We start from the raw sequence: 21218 nt of genomic DNA on the forward strand, positions 1-21218 counted from the left end.
TCGTGCGCCTGGCCGGTGCCGCGGCCCGTTCGCCCGCCTCGGGAGTTGTCCTAAGTTGGGCGCACTTGGCGGCGCCGCCGGACCGCCGGACCGGCTCCCGGGGAGACCCCGGCGCACGTGCGCGGCGGGAGGGCGCGAGCTGCTCCCCGGCCGCCGCGCAGGGGCCCCCCGCCGCGCCCCGCGCCCCGGCTCTCCGCCCCAGCGCGGCGAGGCCGCAGTCGCCTGCGCAGCCCGCCAGGCCTTCGCCGCCCCGTGCGCTGCGCTGCTGCAGCTGCGCGCCGGACGCCGCGTTTCCGGGTAGGGCAGATGAACCTGTGCTGCGGGGGGACCTGAGGCGGCAGGGAGGCCGGGCGGCAGCGACGGAGGGCCGGCGTCGGTTTGCTTTCAGAGCCGGAGGTGCGGGCCCTGGGTCGGGAGAACAGAGCGCATGGTGGGGTGGTCTGTGGAGACGGCAGCCACAGCCCTCCTCCGGGAGTTGAGGGACGCTGACGGGTTTGTGCTTCTGCCCGCAGCCGAGCCGCGATGAAGAGCTTCTCGCAGTGAAAGGAAAATAGGTCGCACCCGGTTAAAAATGCCTTTGAGGGACAAATACTGTCAGACCGACCACCACCATCACGGATGCTGCGAGCCAGGTAAGTCCGCTTTTGGTGTTTACCCCTCCCCCTCCCCACCAGAGTCTTTGCTTTCCTCCCTCAGAGCTACGCTGCCTCCTGTGTTTGTCTCTCCTAAGAAACGCGGGGGTCTCCTTCCCCACCGTGTAAAAACCAGAGACCTGCCCTCGCCTGATCCCCGAGAGAACGAGCTGCAGGTGTCACCGTCAATCATCCCCACAGGACCAGTCTGCTCCTTTTCCTTCTCTTTCAAGACAGTTTTCAGTTAGTGGTTTACTCCTTGCTCCGAATGTTTCAAACTGAAGAAAAAGGCAAAGATAAGATAGGTGGTGGAATACTAGCGTTCATCTTCTTGAAAACTGCTTATCATTAAAGTTAAGTTTCCCATGCAGCTTTCTAAAACCATAGTATAATGTTTGTCCCCCGCCCCCCACCCCGGAAAAAAAACCACACACACACACACCAAAGTTTAATTTGGGTCAAGAAGGTTAATTGAACTTATAGGGAGAATAGGGCTTTTTAAATTTAAAAAACAAATTAAATGTTTTGGATAGAACTTATTGTATTGCAGATTGCTTAGAATACTTAAGTATATTTAATGTATTTTATTAAGCTGAACTGATTCAGTTAAATTTATTTTAAACCCTTTTTGAGTCTCATGAAGAATGTTAGTGAATTTTAATTTGATGGACATTGTACTTGTAAACTGTTGATGATGCTTAAAACTTTGGCCTTAGCTTTAGAGGGAAATCAGTGAAAACATTGTCAACTACAAATAAAAGCTGCTCTAAGTGGTGGGTCACACCTGTAACCCCAGCACTGGGGAGGCAGAGGCAGGTGGATCCCTGTGAGTTCCAGGCCAGCCTGGTCTACAAAGTGAGTCCAGGACAGCTAAGGCTACACAGAGAAGCCCTGTCTTGAAAAACCAAAAACCAAAACCAAAACAAAAACACGGAAAACAAAACAAAAAAAGCTGCTCCATTCTAGTTCAAAGACAAATGTTTATTACTTTTTACTTAAAATTTACTAGGGTTGGTGTTTTTTTTCTCCCCTAGTTTGGCTTGCTTTTAATTGAAATATTTTAATTACACTCATGCATTTAGATTTTTATCATAACATGTATTTGAAACAAATATTTTTGAGTAAGAGAAAAATGGTGGTAGTAAACGGAAGCAGAAACTCCTTTGCTGTACATGATGACAGTCACCTGGCTCCAGCCTTGTGTCTGTTGTTATTTTGTTGCAATAACCCAGTAAAAGGGAGCCTCTGGGAAGGGCCCTGATGCTCGCCCAGGCGCTGAGCCTTCTAACTTGGGCCCCTTGCTTACCACACGTTGTACTGAAGGTGAAGATGTCTTGCATACATACCATGGAGCTGAGTGGCACTTACTTGTTTGCTTATGCATTTCTTTAACAAATCATTACTGAGCGTCTCTTAGGTGCCAGGTATTACCCAAGGCAATGGAGTAGAAACGGTGAAAAAGACAGTATTCTTGTCACACAGCTTTTGAGTGGGAAGCGATAGATTTAAACAAATAAATGAGGTGATTTGTGATTATAATTTACAGTACATGTTGATAATTACGTATTTAGCAGACTTTTAATGCCTTTAAAGATGCTTTCTGGAGTTGAATTTTTTAATGTGGATTGAGTCTTTTCTTCCCCATTAACAAGAACTCTGTGAATATCACTAATTAAGAAAGTAAAAGTTACTGCTTATTAATATTTACTTCCTTAGGTAGAACTGAGTGCTTTGGAATGTTTATTTTAATGGAGAGCTAGGCATTTACTGACTTTTAGGCTAGGTCATTGACATCCTTTCAGGGAAGGTGTGTGCTGAGGAGAGGACGTCTCCAGGTCTGGAAGTGTGGTATGACAGTGACTCACATGTCCAGGGGGAGCTGTGATGGTGAGCTGTTTGAGAAACTCTCTGATGGGCTTTCGTGAGTGGTCTGTCTGCATTTGGGCTACAGACAGGGTGAGGCCTCAGAAGAGGCCATCATGCCAGTGCATAGTGACAGGTATTAGAAGTCTGGCGGTATATGTGTATTCGTGTTTTGACTTTTTTTAAATAGAAATTTTCAGAAGTTCAGAATGGCACAAGGATCTGATGAAGCCATCATGCAGGTCCGCCGTTTGTCAGGACACGGAGCATCTGGTCCATCTTCTTCTCCCCTCCTGACAACTCCTCTTCTGCTTTCCAACTGCTCCAGCTTCTGTCATGATTAGAAAGATCCCCAAGGAGCTTGTTTCGAAGCAGGAGAGGTTTTTTTGTTTGTTTGTTTTTGTTTTTTAAAACAAAAACAGATATGTGCTCTTGGAGGAGAGTAAGTAAAATGTTCTGAGGGATTGGGTGTTTTTGGTTGGCGGAGATAAGTTTTTAAATGTTTGTAACCTGGATCAGTCTGGTCATCTGATCTTGGAACGGAAGACAGAGTATGTAAGAGGACAGTTTAGAAAATTACATGTGTGCGTGCATGCGCGTGCATACGTGTGCATGTGTGTGTACAAGTACTTTTGAATGAAAAAAGTGTATTTTAATAGTGGGAGCTGTGTCCATGCAAAGATGAGACATCAGTCTTATTTAGAATGCTGCCTCAGTGTGTAAGCGTTCTAGGAGAAGTGCTCTGAGGGTGGAGGTAGGAAGCTGCTCCAGCTCTGAAGCTGGGTCTTGTCACCTGGAAGTTGCTGCATCACAGAAAGGTTTCTGGGGCGTGTTCCTAAGTGAGGAACTCAGACATGGTCTGCTTCTCCCCATGGCTCTCTTACTATTTGTTGTTCTTTCTTTTTCTATGTCTCTAATTCTCTATTTGTTGCCCCTATAAAGCCACACCTTAGTGCTCTACAGTTAGTCAGTTTTCCCACTCTTTTTGTAGCTAATTATGTTTATAGTTATCAGTTGTTATCATGTACAAGTAGTCAAAAGAGATCCTTCTAACTCATCCTAACAAATCTCTTCTGATGTTTCTCTTAAAGGTTGAATTTGGCTTAGGTTTTGTAAAGAATATTGCTTTTTGGTGTCAGGAAAGTGGCTGGTTTGTTCATAGTAATGCTGCTGCTGCAGCAGGGGTGTTTCCTGAGCACTTGTTATATTCCAGGGTGTGTTTTGATTAGTTTTTATTATATCTTATTTTAAAATTACAAAGTCCCCCCTCTTTTTTTTTGAGATTTTTGTTAGCTGCATGTTAGAGAAGAGGAAGCAATCTGATCATTTAGTTGTCTCAGTTACACCTCAGCAAACAGCCACACAGTGACATGCAAGGGCCGTGGACCTTTATTGTTGCAGTTGTCAGTTCTCACACTTAGGTGCCTGTGTGTGTTCTGATCATGTGCTTCAAGTGCTTCTTAAGATACTGTTGATGAAGTGATAGGGTTCTGAAGTTGGGTCCTCCCATCTGTGTGCACTGAGCACTTGAGGTATGAGGGAGCCTGCAAGGCTGCATCTGTACGTGCCGCCCAGCAGCCTCAGCTGCTCTGTCAGAAAGGAGTTGCTGCTGAGGTCTAAGTTGCAGGGCAGTCGTAGCACACCAAGAAAGGTCCCTGGGTTATGGTGGCATTGCTGGGTAGGACATTACGTTTTTTAAAAGAGGAAAAAAAAATTAAATGGCCAGTTTTTCTTCACTATAACCTGCTATTTGACAACTTATAGAAACACTGTTGTCCTTTCCAGCTACCTTGTGTCACATGATCTAATAATTTTTCTGCTCATCTGAGAATTTTGCAAAGGGGAGGAAGTGATAATGACTACTAGATATGAAAGTGAAAATTTTTATTTTTAAAATGGGAAACTTATTTTTACTTTTGTACCTCATCCTTGATAGCCCACCCTGACACAACCTTTAAATCCTGTTGGTATTCTAAGGTAATTTTCTCTTATCTATGCATATACCCATGTCAATTAAACTTATGTATTTCTGTACCTGCATAAAATGTATTATTTTAAATAGGTCATGGCCTTTACCATGGGTTATTATTTAATAATACTGACACCCTTCACTGTCAATACACTGGAGCTGGCTGGTGCTTTTCAGCAGTTGTGAGAAATGGTATTATGCAGATATTTCATAGTTTTTAGTTTGATCCCTATAGCAAGTCTTTGAAATCTTAAATCTCTCTCAGCTGAATGCAGTGAAACTCTTAGATGCCCACAATCGTATACTTGTCTGTTTCCTTCTATTTCCTTTTTTTTTTTTTTTTTTGGCAGTTGGGTCTAATTTGGTACAGGGTGCTTGATCAGATTATTTTTAAGGCTTTTGGAAGAGTTTGCTAGGTGTGGCTAAGCCACCATAGCCTTAAGAGTCGTTGGTAAATGTAGTAGTTCTCTAAGGGGACTAAAGAGGCGAATGGTGTCTACAGAGTGGTGCCAGAGCAGTGCGTGCTGTTGCTGGGCCTGCTGACTAGCCGCCATGGGAATGACCGAGGTGTTCTGTCCATTGCCTTACTTGTCTTATAAAGAGGAAGGTGAATTGTACATACATAAGTCTACGTGGAGGTATTCTCATTACTAACATAGGTGTAGCAAACTATTGTTTGATTCAACAGTGACTGAAATAACCCCTTTTTTGCGGGTTGGGTGTGTGTTTGTCTTCCATGTAGTTTATGTCCTGGAGCCTGGAGATCCTCCCTTGTTACAGCAACCACTACAGACATCCAAATCTGGTATCCAACAAATAATTGAGTGCTTTCGATCAGGTATGAACATTTTAGTTATATTTTTCAGACATCACACAGTAATTAAAAAACTAGAAGGTCTGTACATTGGTTTTCTTTATAGTATACTTTTGAGTTGTCATATTTTTAAGACAAATTAATAAGCATTGACTTGTTCTGGAAATTTCTTTTCAATACTACCTACTGTATATTAATTTGAAAATTTTTACTATAGTTTAGAGAATTCTGGTATATTTTAAGATAAAATGCTGTTACTTCTTAATGTAGTCAATTCTTGTTCTTTATAAACTTTGGTGTAAATTATATTAAACTATGTGAGATATCATTATAGGTTAATTTTCTTACCATTTCTGTTTTGGGGGTGTCACCTCCTGCCAAACTGTGGAGTTTTCAATATCTTCAATAGAGTACAGGATAGAAAAAAAGATATGTCCAGCCGTGATATCTTTATATGCATTTATTAAGCTTTTGTTTCTTTTCCTTTTAGTTATTATTTTATTTTAAATGTGTGGATGTTCTGACTGCCTGTTTGTCTATGTACCACACGCGTTCTTGGTATCCACAGAAGCCAGAGACGGCATTGGATAACTTGGGGTTCAGTTATAAACAGTTCTGACTCTCCATGTGGGAGTTTGGGAATTGAACCTGGGTTCTCTGAAGAGCAGCCAGTGCTCTTAATCTCGGTCCAAACCCAAGCTTCCATTTCTTGTAGATTATTACAGAAACTGGTTATATGTTATGTTTATGGATGTACATTTCAGTGCTTTGAAATAGGGGTTACTCATTCCATGTTGTTAACACTGAGGTCATAGACTGCTGTGACTCTTATGACTCCTTTATCCATTTTAAAGAATAGATTTATGTTCTGACATTACTGTTCATTACTAACATTATCAATAAGTAGATAAGTACAATGGATGGACATCTGATTAATGAACAGTAGGATCTTGTCATTATGTTAAAGCTGCCATCTTAATGAACATTATCTGAGGTGTAAAGGAAAGCACAGTTATGTAGGAATGTAGGATGATGTGCTTGAAGCTGGTGTGTTAAAACTGTGCAGGGGAAGCGCTGGAGAGCTGGTTCAGCAGGTAGAGTGCTCACTGCCCTTGCAGGAGACCCAGGTTCACTTCTCCGCATCCACATGGCAGCTAACGGCTTCCTGTAACTCCAGTTCCAGGGACTCCAGCACTCTCATGTCCAGAGTGACTGCGTGCATGTGATATGTACATACGTGTACACACACACACACACACACACACACACACACACACACGTGTGCACACATGCACACAGTGATATGTACATACACACACACACAACATAAATGAGTTGTTTTTGTTTTTTAGTTTAGTTATTTTTATTGTTGATTAAAATGAACCTTATGTGGAGATGTTACAAGAGTTAGCAGTATTTATGTAAAATTATGCAGTGAATTTGTGGGTTTCCTTATTTTCTATATTTAATAATGCCCAGTTCACTTTCCATCAGCTAGCATTTCATTCTTTCCTTCTTTTATTTATTTATATTTTTTATTTCAATATTTATTTTTCCTTTTTTAATATATATTTTATTATAATTTATTCACACATTACCTCCAAGTGGGGGTGGGAGTGGGCCTGCTGCTGAACCTCTGGCACGCACTCTGGTGCCCATGATTTGGTCACTGCCCCTTTGCAAGATGGCCTTACGGGCGCAGAGAGGAAGAGGGTACAGGCTGTCCTGATGACCGTTGTGGACTGGCCAGACTGTGGGTAGGCGGCCCTGTAAGTCAGAGGCCTAGGGGAGGGAAGGGTGGATAACAATCAGGATGTAAAATGAATTAAAATGAATTGTTTTTTAAATAAAAAAATTTAGAAGGTGAAATAAACATTGCTTTACTTTACAATTCAAAGAAATAGGTTATCCTCAGATTAATTTTTTTTCTCTGATCTCTAAGAACCAATTTTTGGGCTTAGAATGGCATCAATGCCTGTTGTCTTTCCTACTGTAATTGTTCCAGTGCCTGTCATATGCCTATCTTTATGCTAGGTGTTTACGTGATTTTTGAATATTTGTTGTTTTTACTTTTGATGCTCATCCTTGCTTAACAGAATAATCTGTAAATCAAAGTCTTCAATGATGAAAATATAACTTTCACTTGTTAGGAGTAGTTTATATTTCTTGCATAAGAGAATAATAGTTCATTTCTGTTTGTTTTAACAACTTTAAAACAAATAAACATTTTTTTTTTCATTTTTTGGAATGAAACTTAGAATAATAGTTTTTCACATTTAGTAGCATAACTTGATGTTTAAAAAATTCATAATTTATGGTTAAGGTTATTTTATACTGCCTTAGCTTATTACAGTATTAGTCCATTAAGTTAGAATTGATTAGTTCATAAATAATTTGTCTTATAAAATACTTTTCAGAATATTATATATACAGTGTTTGTGTGTGTGTGTGTGTGTGTGTGTTTATCGTGGAAGGTGTTCTATTGCTGTAAAGAGACACCATGACCATGGCAACTCTTAGAAAAGAAAGATGTTATGGCAGCCGCCTTGCAGGTTCACAGGTTTAGTCCATTAGCATCATGGCGGGAACATTGACACTGGGGCAGTAGCTGAGAGCTACACCTGGTATACAGGCAGGGGTGGGGAAGAGACAGACTGCTGGATGGACACATGAGAGACAGACAGACAGACACAAAGAGAGACAGACAGACACATACTGGGCTTGGTTTGTGCTTTTGAAACGTAAAAGCCTACCCTCAGGGACAAATTTTCTCCAGTAAGGCCACGCTTCCTCCACAAAGGACTTACTCCCTAATCCTTGTAGTCCTTTCATAGTGCCACTCCATGGTGACCACGTGTTCAAGTACATGAGCCTATATGTGCCATTCTTGTTCAAATCATTACAGAAGGAAAATATTTAAGGATGAAATTAGTACTTTTTACTGCACGGTAGTCATTGATTCTCTGTTTGCCAGTTCTTTTAAGCTAAAGAATGAGGCAGTAAGGTAGTTATTTTAAGGGGGGCATTTTCTTACTAGTCATTTCCCCAAATGGCTAACTTGTGTCAAGCTGACATAAAACTAGCCAGAAGTGTTCTTTAAAAACCTCTCGGGCTGGGTGTGGTGGCGTCCACCTGGAACCCCAGCACTCGGGAGGCAGAGTCAGGCAGATCACTGTGAGTTCGAGACCAGCCTGGTCCACAAAGTGAGTCCAGGACAGCCAGGGCTACACAGAGAAACCCTGTCTCTCTCTCTCTCTCACACACACACACACACACACACACACACACACACACACACACTTCTCCCCAGGACATTGACCTTAAGTTGTTTTCTTTAACATAAAAATTTCTGAAAATAATTCAAATTAGAGTTGATTTAGAGATGTGCAGAGAAGCTAACTTTGGATTAGAAGAGAGTCATTTCAGTATTGTGTCCCATAAATCAGAAATTTTAATTTCCTCAAGACAGTAACCTCTCACATATCTAGCCAATGTAGTCTACTGGCATAGTTCTTTGTGATACAAAGGTATTTCAGGCTCAGGTAGGAGAATGGGCCGCATGGCTGTAGTTAACATCCATCTAGCCCGAGGCTCAGCTGCTCCCTGACCCAGTCTTCTGTAAGCACACCCGCTGTGACTCATCTCTTTCTAGCCTCTTTCCCCTGTAACGAGGTCACACGCTTTGCCTTGAAGACACTATCCTTGTAGTGCTGTGTATCCGATAGATACTTGGCAGTGCCACTCTGAAGCAAGTCATGAGTCTGCTTAGCAAGTGAGGGGCACAGTCCGGTTGGATAGTAGTGCTCACCGTAGGACCTGCCTTTATCTTCAAGCTCAGAGAGTTGTCTTCAACTACTATGTCATCTTTGAGATGTTACTTTCTTCTTCTACACTGGGTTGTCCTACTTAGGCTGGGTACTCATAAAGGTTGACTCATTTTCACTAGCTCATGTGTGCTACCCTGACCACTTGACAGTTTTGACCCATTCTTACTGTCTTAGATTTCAGTGTTTGTGTTTGCTTTGCATTATTTTCTTGGCTCTAAATTAAAAATTCTTTCTTACTTCTGCTATTTATTTCTAATTGGTTGGTTCATAAAACAATTTAGGTAGGTTTTTATTTTTGGCGGGGGAGAAGAAATAATACTGTGGATACAGTTTTTAGGGCAAAAAGTAAGGTTCCCACTATCCCCTTCACACAGGTGACTACTGCTGCACGGTGTGCCTCTCCCGGGGTCTCTTATCCATGCTTCAACATACCCTTGCTTTCCTCCCAGTAGGGGTACATTCTGTGCACCTTTGCTGTGTGGGTAGATTTGGTTGTTGGGTTTCCTGTAGAGTTAGATGTGCCTATATTTTTTCTACTGTGAACCTTAGTGGCTGGATGGTGTGAACCTTAATGGCTGGATGGTGTGAACCTTAGTGGCTGGATGGTGTGAACCTTAGTGGCTGGATGGTGTGAACCTTAATGGCTGGATGATGTGAACCTTAGTGGCTGGATGGTGTGAACCTTAGTGGCTGGATGGTGTGAACCCTGCCGTTTGCTCCAAACCCCAGCTTCTGGTACTACCTCCACCATGGCCTTCACTGTCCTGGAGTCCTCCCATGCCTGAGTAAATACCTCTGGGGTCACACCTGTGATGTGGTGCCCTTGACTTCCCTCCGTTCCCCTAACATGCTTAGTTGATCTCCTTTCTCTCTGACTTCCTTCAAAACACAGTTTTGAAGAAAAAAGCAAAATACCTTTAGATATTTACTGAACATTTCTAGGTACTTATCACACCGAGTTAGTTGAGATTAATATTCTTTGTTAGTCTCTTAGTCATCCTACAGAGGCACAGAAGCTGTAGAATATACTAAAGTTAGAAACAGGAAGATGAGGGAAGGTGTCCAACATTCAAAGCTAGTCTTTAATATGAAATTGACATGTTATTCTTATATTAAATTATAAAAAGAATATATAAAATTATAGAGAAAAGGTTCTTTATATACAGAATATACTATACTACTATATGCAAAGAACGTCAGCTTTCCCTCCCCAGAAAAGAATAAATTGTTGATTTGTGGTATGCTGGTGAAAAATAAGAATTTTGTGTAATAGTTCTTGTTGTGGTTGTCTTCCTAGATTTTATCATTTCAAAGTTATTTCTTTCTGATTGAAGTAACTTTAGTTGAAGTTAGTGTAAGTCATGACTGAATTATGATGCTGCATTTTTACTAGGTAAAGTTTAGTGGGGAAGTAAGGTCTGTGAGAGCTGTCTAACAGAGAGTTCTGTATTCTGTGATGGGATCTCTCTCCCTTCCTTCCTTTCTTTCTTCCTTTCTGCTGGTATACATGGGTCTATACGAATGCAGTGTCTGAGAGGCCCAGAAAAAGACATCCGATGCCCTGGAGCTGGAGTTAGAGGCATCTTTGAGCCACCTGACATGGGTGCTGGGAACTTAGCTGTAGTCATTTGGGAGAGCAGCAAGTGCTCTCAGTAGTGGAACTGTGTCTTCAGCCTGTGATGGAATTTTTCTGATTGTTATATAGCAATTATAGGAAATTTAAAATGGGACTAGATATCGTTTGGGTTAATATATTTTTTTAAGCATTCATCTTCCAAACATGTCTTCTAGGATTATGTTGCTGAGAGAGCAGGTAGTTATACAGGTTTGAAGTTCTCGGTATCACAGAACCACATCCCTCACTTACATATTTCCAGTGAATGGACTAGTGCATGTGATACTGGGCGCTCCATCCAATGTTTGTTAGGGCGAAGTGAAGCATTCATCACCAGGTAGGCACAGCCTTAAAGTAATTTTATCCTACTTGTAAATTTATTATTGTATGTGACAGTGTTCCACTACCAAAACTCTTACCCTTTAGTTGGCTTTCAATGTACAGAGATGCTTGCCTCTGCCTCCCAGAGTGCTGGGATTAAAGGGGTGCACCACAACGCCCACATAGGAAGGTCAGAGAAGGCTTCCTGGTGGAAATGACATCTAAAGTGGGATCGGAAGGTGTTATGAGTGAGTCAGACTAGGGAAGGAGGTGTTATAGTCAGGGTAACATGGCCATGCGTAGACTGGGCCTAGGCCTGCTACACAGCAGCTTGGGCTTCATGTAGGTCCCCTAGTAAGGGCAGCAGGGCTGTCTCTGACATGGACTCTGTTGCCTGCCTTGTGATCACTTCCCCACAGGGGACGAGGACCCTCCCGGTCCTGATGCTACTGGATGAGCTTGCGGGGGCTGGTTTGTGTGTGGGGCCCTTCTCTGAGGAATGGGGGGGGGGGGTGAGGAGAGGGGGAGGGGCTGTGATCGGAATATAAAGTGAATAAATTAGTTAAAAAAAAAAAAACAGCAACATGGGTGATGGCATACAAAGACAGAGAAGCAAGAGAACATTTATTGTATTTCTGACCCAAAAGAAATTGGTGTGCCTGAGTCCACAGTGACACTGTGTGTTTGCATTTTGAGGATAGTGTTTATAACCGATAGCTTAGAAGAGATACTTTTTGGGGGTGCCCATTGGGAAGAAGTAATACCGTCCCTACTAAATATAACTGTTTAACTAGGAATAATTAAGAAACTGATTTTCTTTCTTTTCTTTTTTTTTTATGATCAAGAGTTACTAGTGGACAAAGTGGTTACTTAATTTAAGGATATAGCTTTTTGCTTTTATATTTCACTTTTTATTAATTATAACCTCATGTTTATATAAGATTGGCAATGCTTTAAATGTGCTACTATTGCTTATTTAACTTTAAAGTTGAATTTTTAAAAAATCTTAAAATTTAAATTATTTTAAATTATGTCTCTATGTGTGTGTGGGTGGGGTGGGGGCACCATGTGAGTACAGTGTACATGTACTCTGTGTAGGTCCCTGCAGGGCCAGAGACACTGAGTCCCTTCAAGAACTGGAGCTGTAGGTAGTTGTGAGCTTGTAGATGAGGGTGCAGAGAACTGAACGCGGGTCTTTTGCAAGAGGAGAGCATCCTTTTAACCACTGAGCTGCCTTTCTAACTCCTTTGGTTGTGGTTTTAGTTAGATTTCTTTGTTTTTCTTCAATCTTTTTTTCCCTTCAGTGATGACTATTTTTTTTTTTAAAGACCTTTGTATTTTATATATTTGAGCGTTTTGCTTGCAAGCGTGTTTGTGCACTGTGTACATGCTTGGTACCTGTTGAGGCCAGAGCTGGTGTTGGATCCCCTGGGACAACACAACAGTCCTGGTTGTGAGCCTTCACGTGGGTGGTGAGAACTGAGCCCAGCTCTCCTTCAAGTGCCATAAATACTTTTAACTACCGGACCGAAGGTGTAGCCCCGGCTGGCCCTCTCATGATGCCTCTAGCCCAGGCTGCCCCTCTCATGATGCCTCTAGCCCAGGCTGGCCCTCTCATGATGCCTCTAGCCCAGGCTGGCCCCTCTCATGATGCCTCTGTCTCTTCACTACATCCTGACAGTGTATTCACCCCATTGACTCTGGTGACTATTTTATTTTAAAGATTTATTTATTTTATATATATGAGTACAGGTTATCAGATCTCATTAATGATGGCTGTGGGCCACCATGTGATTGCTGTGAATTGAACTCAGGACCTCTGGAAGAGCAGACGGCGCTCTTAACCATCTCTCCAGCCCCACTCCTCACCTCCCCCACTCCTCACCACCCCCACTCCTCACCTCCCTCACTCCTCACCTCCCCCACTCCTCACCTCCCCCACTCCTCACCTCCCCATTCCTCACCCCCCCACTCCTCACCCCCCCACTCCTCACCTCCCCCACTCCTCACCTCCTCCACTCCTTACCCTCCCACTCCTTACCCTCCCACTCCACACCACCCCCACTCCTCACCTCCCCCACTCCTCACCACCCCCACTCCTCACCACCCCCACTCCTAACCACCCCCACTCCTCACCCCCCCACTCCTCACCCCCCCCACTCCTTACTTCCCCCACTCCTTACCTCCCCCACTCCTCACCACCCCCACTCCTCACCTCCCCCATTCGTCACCTCCCCTTTCTCTCAGATTCACTGCTCCTCCGTTTCCCTTCAGAAAAGAGCAGGCTTCCACGTGATACCAACCAAACATGGCATAACAAAAGGCAACAATACTAGGCATAAACCCTCATCAAGGCTGGATGAGGCATCCCAGTAGAAGGAAAAGGGTCCCAAGAGCAAGCAAGCGTCAAAGACACCCCCAGTCCCACTGTTAGATGTCTCACAAACTCCCCAAGCTAAACAACCACAGCATGTACACTGCAGACCCAGCAGGCTCCATGATGGCCACTGTGTCCCCGTGAGCCCCTGTGAGGCTGGTTGGTTCTGTGGGTTGTGCTCTCTTGGTGTCCTCGACCCCTCTGGCTCTTACAGTCCTTCTCTCCATTTTCTTCAGGGTTCCCCAAGCCTCGCCTCATGTTTGGGTGTGGTAGACCCTACAATCTTACTATACTGTGTTTAGGTGGTTTATATTCTTCAGTAGTACCAGGGCTTTATAGACAGGCGAATGCTTGCTGAGTGACAGAACCTTCAGTACTTAAGTGATCTGAAGAGTATTGTTCAGGATAGCTTGTAGATGAAAATAACAAAATTAAGGCATTTATATTAATAACTTACTATAGCAAAGACCTGTAGGAAGTAACAACAAAAAGTCTTTTTTGTGCTCCATTCCTTGTGGATGTTTTAAAGATTTGATTTTTGCCAATTATTTTTCTGTGTCTTTTGATGTTCCACTGTAACGCTTAGATCCCCCAGATCTGCAGCATTTCTGTTACTGGAACTGAACATCTTGTGGTTATAAATTCAATAGGCTTGGTCTTGGCTGCTCTGAGAGTTTATAATCTAATGGATAAGACATATTTGACTATAGTAATAATATCGATAAATATTTGGAATTGGGGCAAGTGTTCTCATGGATAAGGTATTGAGATATATAAACTGACTGTGCTATCAAGAAGCCTGAACAAAATTAAAAATTTTCTCTCAGAAGGGAAAAAGATTCTTTTGATTTATTACCAAATAGTACAACTTCATGCTGTCCTAGAGCCTGCAGTAATATAAGCTGAGTTTTAAAAGTATGGTCATAGATAACACACAGATAATTGGGAAGTGTGGGCTTTTGTTTTGTTTTTGTTTAAAATCCTCTTATTTTTCACTTCCAAATTTAGAAAGGAGCTGGCAGAACCATCAGAAAACTTGCATGAAGGATGGGAAACATTTTCCCGCCCTGTTGCAGACCTACCAAATTAGACTCTCTAGGGAAGGGTTATGTGTAGATTTTCAACTCGCTGTAATGCTCAATCAGATACTAGAACTGCTGCCTTGATAGATTCAGTGAACTGATTGCCTACTGAAGTTGAAAAAGGGCCTCACAATTTGGCTGTCTAAGTTGCCAAATCATAAAATATTTGCTTGGAATTTATTACTTAGTTAATAAATATTCTGTGGTATAAATTGTCATCATCTGTATTTTGTTTTCACAGTAACTGTGTTTTTGGATTATCAACACTAGTACTTTATTGAAAAGTACAGGTCAGAATGAACTTTTATATATTTCTTTTCCTTTCAGGAACCAAACAACTTAAACATATTTTATTAAAAGACGTGGACACTATTTTTGAATGTAAATTATGCCGTAGTCTCTTTAGAGGATTACCAAATTTAATTACTCATAAGAAATTTTACTGCCCACCAAGTCTCCAAATGGATGACAGTAAGTTCATTTGTATATTCAGCTATACGTATTTTTTTTTTTACTGCCTCTTTGTATTTTGCATTAAGATGGTATTGATATCTAGATAATTTAGTGATGGATAATAAAATGAAACACTTAGCATTGTTATATTGTTTCTTGGATTGTACTTTATGTCAGTGTTTTCCATTTGGTTTTTCCTAATCTATGAGTTTATATCTGTGAGTATATTTATTGTATTGAAATATTGAGGATTGTTTTTGAATTTTTATATGGGCCATGTATAGTTTAGTATTTGAAAGTTACAAAATAAATGTCTTTAAGGGAGCTATTTCATGGTACATTTCTTTTAATTTAACAACTTGTTGCTAAATATAATTGATGCCTTCCTTAGATTCCCCTTAAGTAAATGAGAATGCTTCCAATAAGTTGCAAAGAATGAATAAATTACTTGACATTTTGGGAATGGCAGAGAACATTGAGATATTTATTAATCTTTCTAGTATTTTCTGGAACCTAATTTGAAGATTGGATTTGTTCTTAGTGAAATTTATTTAGATATCACATAACCAGTATTAGATTGAATCTAGACTAATAAGATTATTACTTTTTGTTATGAAGGCAAGTAGCATGCTAGTAGTCTTTGTAGAACCAAAGTTTTTAAATTAAATGTACTTTTCTTGAATGAATATGTAAATAATATGTATAGTGTTATTTTCTTGCTTTATGGAATTAATGTACATTCTTGAAATGTAGTAATACTAGGTAGCTTCATTATTCCTTGTTCTGGGATTTTTAAACTGGATTTACAAAATGAGAGGCTGATATCATAGATACATTGTAGATCTTTTTCATTTTTCAACTCAAACTCACTTTTTAAAAAAGTTATTTGATAGGGAGATAAAATGTAATAATTGAAATAACAAAGTAATTCTTTAATCATTATTAAATTATCTTAAGGTGTGTTGTAGGGTATAGATAAAATCATTTGTATAGAAAATTTTACACAAAGAATATGGTCCTATTTTATCAAAACTCATATATGAGAACATTCTTCATGGTGTTTTATCCATCCTTGGTTATGGAAACTTTGGTTTAGTTTTACCAGTCTAAGACTTTGAGACTAAACAGAATAAAATTTTTACTGTTTCAGATAATCCATGTGCTTGCTGGTATTTGATCTTACTGAACTTTTTATTACTAAGCTATGAATTCAAGAGTAGTCTGGAGAAACTAGTTGAAAATCTGACATTTTAATTAAAGTATAATGTTTTATTTCTTGGTGTTCTTTATTGTATTTAAGTTGTAGCGGTAATTTATATAGTGTAATTGATAAGTGGAGTTTCCAATTATGTGTATTCTTGGCGGTGAAAGTGTTATCAAACTCGATTACTATTTACAAGAAGTACGAGGGCTGGGGAGACGGCTCTTGTCACAGCTTGAGGATGAGAGTTTGTGTCATTAGAACTCACAGATGTCCAGGGTGGGTGTGGTGGCGTGCCACAGGGGAATTCCTACAGCAAGCTGACTAGCAAGACACGTTAGCGAGTTCTAGTTCTGATTGCGAGAACCTGCCACCATGAAGGAAGGGAGAAAGATGGACAGTGATTCCGACATCGACATGGGGCCTCCGTATGCATGCATACACACGTATAACACAAGCACCCACACATGGAAACATACACACACCAAGCACGCCCATGAAAAATGCGGAAAAAAGGAAAGAGGATTAGAAGAACTATACTAATGGATTATGTCATGATTTATAAATAGTTATTAGATTTAGTATTATTATATTTGTAACTAGATTTTAGAATTATGTGGAAATATAGCTGATGCCAGCCTGTCTTGTTGCAGCAGACTGTGTGGTTGCCTGTAGAGGGAGTTTGCTATTATGCAAATAATAAAACTAGACTAATGGATAGTTCTTAACCACTTGTTTTATTAAAATTTTGTCATGTTGAGAAAATTGTGTAAGACTGGGCTTTCATACCGTACACCATTTATGCTGACTTGCAAGTATTTTTTATTTCTATGAGATGTTCAGCTATCCAAGTGGAAATAATCTGCATTGTTTATTAAGGCTTACATTAGCTAGAATACTACCATATTGCATTAAAATACATATAATAGTAGCATTCTTCCTGATATTTTATCCATCCTGGGTTGTAAGAACTTGAGTTGGCTTTGGAACTCTAGAATTTTCAGACTAAAAGTAAGTGATAGTACTTTTCTCGTCCAGGTCGATCCATGTGCTTGTGATTTTATAGTAAGGGAACTTAGAAGCACAGGTGGCTCTTCAGATTATAGCTTTCTCATATGATAAATTAGATCAAAGGTTTAATTTAGTCAATAACTAGGTTTTATGTTCCTAAAAGGCTGAAATATAGATAATGCTATAAAAAGAAACATGTACTACTGAAAGATGTTTCATTATGTATTTTAAAATATTAGAGTGTTAGAACAGGTTAATTATTTCAGGTTAAAACAATTGTGGTTTTTTTTTTTTTTTTCTTAACAGATCTTCCTGATGTAAACGATAAACAAAGCCAAGCCATAAGTGATCTCCTAGAAGCCATATACCCAAGAGTGGACAAGAGAGAGTACATTATTAAGCTAGAGCCCATAGAAGCCAATCAGAACGCAGTGTTTCAGTATATCTCAAGGACTGATAACCCTGCTGAAGTCACAGAGCCAAGCAGTACTCCTGAACAAAGCGAAGTACAGGAGACAAGCGAACAGCCCAGCGCAGTCCCAGATCCAGATCCAGAGGTGGTGGAGGCTGTGGAGCCGCCTCCTGCAGAGACTGCCGCTGCAGACGAAGCTGCCCCTCCCACCGAGGAGCAACCTCAGGAATCACAGGCTGACGTGGAGACCTCGGACAGCTCTGACCTTGGTCACCAGTTGATCTGTTGTCTTTGTAGAAAAGAGTTCAATTCTAGACGAGGTGTCCGCCGTCACATTCGAAAAGTACACAAGAAAAAGATGGAAGAACTAAAAAAATACATTGAAACACGCAAGGCTCCAAACCAGTCTTCAAAAGGACGCAGTAAGAATGTTCTAGTTTCATTAAGTAGGAGTTGCCCAGTTTGTTGTAAATCATTTGCTACAAAGGCAAATGTAAGGAGGCATTTTGATGAAGTTCACAGAGGACTGAGGAGGGATTCAATTACCCCTGACATAGCCACGAAGCCTGGGCAGCCTTTGTTCCTGGATTCTGCTTCTCCTAAAAAATCTTTCAAGACTCGAAAACAAAAGTCTTCAAAAGCCGAATACAATTTAACTGCATGCAAATGCCTCCTTTGCAAGAGGAAATATAGTTCACAGATAATGCTTAAGAGACATATGCAGATTGTCCACAAGATAACTCTGTCTGGAGCAAACCCTAAAAGAGAGAAAGGCCCTAATAATACTGCCAGCAGTTCAGAAGTGAAAGTTACAGTTGAGCAAGCAGATTGTGTAGCGTCTTCAACCCCTTCCATTACCCATTCTCCACAGAGTGAACTAAAGGGAACAAATCATTCAAATGAAAAAAAGAACCCACCGGCAACACAGAAAAACAAAGTTAAGCAGGACTCCGAGAGCTCTAAATCAGCTAGTCCTTTGGCTGCGGGTGGCCAGCAAAAAACCAGGAAACCAAAACTGTCAGCTGGCTTTGACTTTAAGCAACTTTACTGTAAACTCTGTAAACGCCAGTTTACTTCCAAGCAGAACTTGACTAAACACATTGAGTTGCACACAGATGGAAATAACATTTATGTTAAATTCTACAAGTGTCCTCTCTGCACTTATGAAACTCGTCGGAAACGTGATGTGATAAGACATATCACCGTGGTTCATAAAAAGTCATCTCGCTACCTTGGGAAAATAACAGCCAGTTTAGAGATCAGAGCTATAAAAAAGCCTATAGATTTTGTTCTAAACAAAGTGGCAAAAAGAGGCCCTTCAAGGGACGAAGCAAAACAGAACGATTCAAGACAGGACGGCACTTCCAATTCTCCTAGTAAAAAGTATGACGTAGCTGACGTCGGTATTGAAGTGAAAGTCACAAAAAACTTTTCTCTTCACAGATGCAATAAATGTGGAAAGGCATTTGCCAAAAAGACTTATCTTGAACATCATAAGAAAACTCATAAGGCAAATACTACCAATTCACCTGAAGGAAACAAAACCAAAGGCCGAAGTACACGATCTAAGGCTCTTGTCTGGTGAGGAACAGTTACACAGCTTTGTTCCCCTCCCCTCATCAAACTACACACAGTCATTTGGCCGTAATTTATAGTCGGTTCCATCTTAACATACATTTTCTTCCATAAGTCATACAGTAGTAGGAATGGCAGGAGGGATAGTTACTGCTTTTATCTCTCAGGGACCTTTATTCTAGTAGCTTGGGAACAAAGTTGATTTCAGAACTTATCTTCCACTATAGCTTAGGTAGATGACACAGGGCCAGGGCTTTTGTTTTAATGCTGCAAATATATCCATTTATATTTCGGTCTATGTTTACATAGAAATTTTGTGTTTAACTTGCACAGGTTTAATTTGACATAGCTATTAATTTTATTTAGTCTACTAATCCTAATCCATTGTAAGAAAGTTAACTATATTAGAATGAATTTATGAAGGAGATAATTATAGGAAAAACATTTTAAGGCTCTGTACTAATTGTAAAAATTTGTAATGCTTAAATAAAGTATAGCATCTAGGGAAAACATATCCCAGATGGAGTTTAGAAGAATTAACATTTATTAATTACTGTTTCCACACACTGCTTCCAGGGGAAGGGGGAAGCTAGTAAACAAAAGTTTGAATTTTTTTCTTCTTTTTGGGAGTATGTGTTGGTGAGTTTTTAAGTTTTGATCTATAAGGGAAAGATTTTTTTTAGGTGCATATATTTTTGTTTCCCTTTCTGTTTAATAAACTTATAAGTGATCATTTCAATGTAGTTAGTATTATTCAGTAGTGAGGTGTGTGTGTGTGGTGTGACAGAGAGAGAGTGGGGGGGAGAGAGGGTGGGGCGAGGGGGAGAGAGAGAGATTGTGACCAAAAGGAAGGCAAAACCCCTATTTGGAAGAAAGAATAATTATACTTTTTGAAGAAAATTTGAGACAAATTGTGTATTTTAAAATGCAGTAGACTCCCTATACTTGATTTTGTAAGTCTGTATATTTTTAAAATTTGCTTACAGCACCCGGGCCCCTTGTAATTAGATATTTAATGTCCTCAGTATTAAATAAGTTTGTGGTAACAGGCTCTAAAGCAAGCTTCTTAGTTTGAGTGCTTAGTATGTTAATGTGGTTTGATTATCACATTGCTTTTGCTTGTGGGAAACTTAAGAGGAATCCGTCCTTTAGAAGTCATTACTGTTATGTGATTTAAGACCAAGGTTTTATTGGTAAACTCAAAAGTGTCCATTTATTCCTGTTTCTCCTCAGATCACTTCAAATGATGTACGAAAAGGTTTGGAGTTCATTTTTGTGGAAAGACTTTAAGTTGTTAGAACCACTAAACGTCTTCACATGGTACTATGAGGAGAAAAAGAGAACATTTTCATAAAATTTCAACTGTAACTGCTGATTTCTGACTAAAACAATACCCACCTACCCAGGTCCTAAGGCAGTGCCCATCCATCCCAGCACTTTCGAGTAGCTGTGATGCTATATATTGTCTTCATAGACCTGGTACATATGGTCTACAGTTTCTACAAAAATGTTGGGAATTTCGCTTTCCAAATAATTTGTTGATTAAAATGATCAACAACCTGCAGAATATAATAGTTTTTAATTGATATAAACTTTGTATTTTTAGTGGCTTAAGTTTATTTCACTTTTACATGCAAAATTTTATCTAGATTGTACAAATATGATTTTTGTAGAGAGTATGTTGTTAGGACCAGAAAGCAAATTAGTATCAGTACATTATGAATATTTAGTAGCCTACTGAATATTTATAATTATTTCATATCATTTATATTTGAGTTTTTTAGCACTTAAGTGTTTGGAAGTTTTATTCTAAAATATATACAACAAAAAGGTTCATTTTATGCATAGATCATTATTACATTTATCATTTGTAAACATCAGACATTTCTATGAAAATTAAACATTCTCCTATTTTTCTTTAAATTTTATATAAAGCACTTTAATGATAGATGTAATCTTATTTCTCAGTTCCTATTTTTTAAAAGAATACCCACTTACTAATGTTTATATAAAGGTAATGAGCAGCTTACTGATACTTTATAGATGCAGACAATCCATGTGCAACC

General features: G+C 40.1%; 1 protein-coding gene across 2 annotated transcripts; it reads left to right on the forward strand.

Moving 5' to 3' along the window:
* The first annotated feature begins 511 nt into the window (after positions 1–511).
* Positions 512–20982, forward strand: Znf800 (zinc finger protein 800). 2 transcript variants are annotated; one of them, XM_051151838.1, is made up of 5 exons: positions 512–632; positions 5207–5302; positions 14828–14971; positions 17472–19158; positions 20386–20982. In XM_051151838.1, coding segments are annotated over exons 1-5 (1989 nt in total). In that variant the 5' UTR covers positions 512–571; the 3' UTR covers positions 20387–20982. The 2 variants fall into 2 exon arrangements, with proteins under 2 accessions (XP_051007795.1, XP_051007794.1); XM_051151837.1 differs by lacking the exon at positions 20386–20982 and having other exon boundaries at positions 17472–19924.
* Positions 20983–21218: the final 236 nt, after the last annotated feature.

The sequence above is a fragment of the Acomys russatus genome, chromosome 10 (assembly GCF_903995435.1).
Source record: "Acomys russatus chromosome 10, mAcoRus1.1, whole genome shotgun sequence".
Lineage (NCBI taxonomy): Eukaryota > Metazoa > Chordata > Mammalia > Rodentia > Muridae > Acomys > Acomys russatus.